A 4,263-nucleotide genomic window follows, 5' to 3' on the forward strand; every position below is an offset into this window, starting at 1 on the left:
ACGGAACGTACGTTAAGGTTTAAGTTAAAGTTTAAGTTTTAGTTAGTAGTAGTAGTAGTCGTATACGTACGTAACGAAAAGAAAACAAAACTTAAACTTAACGTAAACGTTACGTAGTAAGTAAGTAATACGAAAGGAAAGAATAGAACTAATTAAAATGTACTTATATTCGTTGGTAAAAGAGTAGCCCAAGAGTTGGCTGTGGGTGGTGATGACTAGCTGCCTTCCCTCTAGTCTTCCACTGCTAAATTAAGGACGGTTAGTGCATATATCCTTTGTGTAGCTTTACGCGAAATTCAAGACAAACCAAAACCAAACCGATAATAAGCGGCGGCACCATTTTAGACACATTTCTAATCAAGATATCCTTTTAACATTGGCAGCATTATTGTAAATGATGACACAGTCCAGATGAACCATGTCTTTAAGAGGACATAGCCTATTTTAATTCAATTTAATATTTTAACGTTATGTAAGGTAGCTTTTTCTGTTTTGTTTTTTACGTTACACACTTATTTTTTATTATTCTATTGTATTTGTTGTTAAAAAAACAAGATAACTTATCCAGTTATTTGGCATGTATGTATAGTAATCTAAATGGCCTTTCGCCAAAAAATCTCCAAATCAAATCATAGGTAAGGTGTGGTTACCAATCGCATACATATTACATTAAGATTTTCTTCATTTCTAACATAATTTATATCGTAGCTACAGTATGAAAATTTATTAGTGTAAAAATCATATATTTTTATGAGGTAACACAAATGTACACTAATTGTACTGCTTTATTCTGTACAATGCCCCCAGTGGAACAGCGGTATGTCTGTGGGCTTACAACGCTAGAAACCGGGTTTCGATACCCATAGTGGGTAGAGCTCAGATAGCTCATTGTGCAGCTTTGTGCTTAACTTCAAAACAACTATTCTGTACAAAATGTTTCCTTTTCTGTTTTGATAGTCTTTCTTCGTGTTATTCGATTACAAATAATTGATAATATTCAATTTTGGAAGGGATTTGATTCAAAACATTCAAATTACTAAACCAGTTGTTTGGAATACTCTTTAATATTTTACAAAAAAAGTATTATAATGTAGAAGTACTTTATGTATCTTACTAAGTTCGTGTAAAATAGACTAAATTTTATAAAGCCTATCATATATTTTATGTTAGACAAATTGGTTAAAAATGATAAGAACTAAAAATAAGTAACTAATGCTGTTCTAAATAACTTCATAATGTACAGTAATATTACGTATGTACTTAATATGTTAACCTGAAGATATTTTAACCAGATGTAACTGCTGGTCAATAGTATCAAATATAAAAAGGACTGGAATATATGTAAATTAAATTATCCATGTTCTACTATGTAAGAGTATGTTATTAAACGCTTATTATCACCACTTTGTTCCTATTTCTCCTCGAAAATCAACCAGATTTTTTTCATGTACAATTACTGGGTGGAGTAAGTGAATGCAAGGTTTTTATCAAATAGGTAGTTTCATTAAAAATTCAATTTAGCATCTAATTCATTTGAATTGTAAATTATAACGTAGATCTAAAAAAAACAAACAAACACGTAATTGTAGTCATTCAGCATTCCAAGACAATATATTGTTCTTCAGAACTCCCAATACTTTGTTCCAGACATTTTATTGTAGTGATCTGTATTACGCCTCACGGCATATTGATTAGGAAATGCATATAATACCATTAATTTTGGTCACTGTCATTTCACCACATGCGGAGTATTATGTCTATATTTTCAACATGAGACTTAATTAACCATTTTTACTGATGTATAAGGCTCGTAAATACAATCTAGTGAGCAATCAAAAAGACACATATCTGTTACCAAGTGACGCAGGAAAACACTTTAATCAACAATTCTGTTGGGGACGTACATTCAGAATATTTCATTTTCCAAACATTTTCTTTCGGCGCTTAAAATTAGTTTGCATAAATAAAGAAAACAAATGAGACTACTATAAATTTGTTTTATCAGCTTTGCATTTATTTAACTTGCTGAATTTCATTTCATATATAAAAGAAATACAAAAAAGGAGACAAAAAGTAACACTAGAATGCTTATACATATATCGGTGTTTGAAAATGCTTTTGAAAAATACGGTGTTTCCCGTTATTTTGTCTTTTTTGTGCTTTACTGTTTCAGTAGCGGAGATTCGGTGTAATTTGAATTATTAAACTGAGTTGTCTTTTGTTTAATTAATGAATATTTTAATACTTATCTTAAGTGACTCTCGTATTACCCCCCCCCCCTTTTATTTCCCCTAAACTTTGGAGTTACTAACTCGGTTTGGTGATTGAATTTCGCGCACAGCTACTCGAGGGATATCTGCACTAGCCGTCCCTAATTTCGGAGTTTAAGACTAGAGGGAACGCAGCTAGTCATCACCACCCACCGCCAACTCTTGAGCTACACTTTTACCAACGAATATTGGGATTGACCATAACATTATAACGCCCCCACGGCTGAAAGGGCGAGCATGTTTGGTGGGACGGGGACCCTCAGATTGCGAGTCCAGCGCCTTAACCACCTGGTCATACCAGCCCGAGTTACTAACTTGAGAGAGTCATTGACTCCTGAGAATTATCCAGTTCTTCTAACTAAATGTAATTTCGTAGAAACGTTGTACCCAACTAGTGTATTCATTTCTCTGTGACAACTACGCCAGAATAACAACTCAGGGTTATAGATTTAAATACTTTAAGTTACTTATTATCCGCGTGGAATTTCGCTATTTTCGCGGTACGTACGTTTCCGCGAACAATAGTTCCAGATATATACAAGTAGATAATATTTATTATTTTAGTTCGTTGTTTGATATTGCTAACAATTGAAAGTAATTTTATATCCGCCAAGCCATTTGAGTAACTATTCTCAGTATGTTATATGCAGATAATAACTTGTAATCCGCAAACAGCAATGAGGACGCGTAAGCTGTAGTCAGATAAGCATCTGCAGCGCCTTCCGTAACATGCCCAGACAAGTTCACTGCTTTCAATAGTTGGATTACCAGCACGTCAGCTCAGTTGCACAGCACGAATGCAAAGGCTTATAGTATGGAAAATGTTGCTTAGAAAAACAGAAAGATGTCTGAAAACTTTTTTTGTCTAATTTATGTAATGGAAAATTGATTCCTTTTTGAATTTCATTTTTCATAGCAAAGCCACTTCGAGCAATCTGCTGTGTCCACCGAGGGGACTCGAACCCTTGATTTTAGCGTTATAAACCGTAGACTCACCACTGTCCCACCGGGGAACAAATGACTAGATTGAAAAAATATTCCTTACACGAGCACTTCATGGACTCACCAGGAGAAGGTGAGAAAGTGACTGTTTGTTTGTAATTATGCACAAAGCTACACAATGGGCTATCTGTGCTCTGCCCACCATGGGTATCGAAACCCGCTTTCTGGCGTTATAAGTTCGCAGACATGCCGCTGTGTCACTGGGGAGGCGTATATTGAGATTGATGGAAGAGATTTACTCATTTCCAAATATTATAATTTCAAATTCGGCTTGAAGGAAAAAATAAAAAAATTTAATATTCTGGTATAAAAAGCAGCAAACAAACATGAGGGAACGCAATATTAGGTTATGAGATTCAAGGATAGATAACAATACCAATTTCTCTCTGATATTCAATATTATTAAAACCGTATCTAATTTATGTTACAAAATTGACACAACAAATGCTCTTGGAAGAGACATGTTTACTGAATCCACTAGGTCTTTAAAAGTACAGCATTTGAAAAATAAGTACAATCAGAATATTTAATGTGTGCACAGTTCTACCCTCGGACACTACAAATTTCTTGTAGTTGAGAGTTTTTGTAGTTGGAGACTAAACAACAAAGATATGTATTAGATCGTCAAGAAATTAATGTCGTGTTTGGGAACACTTTCATCAACCACCCCCAAAAAACGAACATCACGTATAATAGTGAAACGAACCGCCTAAACGTCACGTTAGTGTAGCTTGTATAAGGTGTAAAGTTTAGTATACACTAATCCCTTATAGTGATGGCATCTCGTCGTGCACACATTCGGCATGTAATGCTATTTGAATACAAGAAGGGAAACAACGCCTCTGTAGCCACAAAGAATATCAAAGTAGTTTATGGAAATGTTTGAACGTTCTTAAGTGTCAACGATGGTTCAACAAATTTAGTTCAGGTGACTTTAGCTTTAAAACTGTGATGGCAAGGGCCGACATGTTGGAATTGATATTGATGCTCT

At 34.5% G+C, this 4,263-nt stretch overlaps 1 protein-coding gene across 11 annotated transcripts in view; it reads left to right on the forward strand.

The window, feature by feature from the left end:
• LOC106474893 (coiled-coil domain-containing protein CG32809-like) overlaps window positions 1-4,263 on the forward strand; it is a 386,694-nt gene that overhangs the window by 168,992 nt on the left and 213,439 nt on the right. The window contains exon 1 of one of the 11 annotated variants that reach the window (XM_022383789.1): window positions 3,301-3,345. The exons of the other annotated variants lie outside the window; for them this stretch is intronic. Coding sequence (XP_022239497.1) covers window positions 3,327-3,345 — 19 coding nt within the window. The 5' untranslated portion in view covers window positions 3,301-3,326. Of the gene's footprint in view, window positions 1-3,300; window positions 3,346-4,263 lie in introns of those variants that run through there. 11 annotated transcript variants of the gene reach the window in all.

Source organism: Limulus polyphemus, unplaced genomic scaffold (assembly GCF_000517525.1).
Source record: "Limulus polyphemus unplaced genomic scaffold, Limulus_polyphemus-2.1.2 Scaffold0, whole genome shotgun sequence".
Taxonomy (NCBI): domain Eukaryota; kingdom Metazoa; phylum Arthropoda; class Merostomata; order Xiphosura; family Limulidae; genus Limulus; species Limulus polyphemus.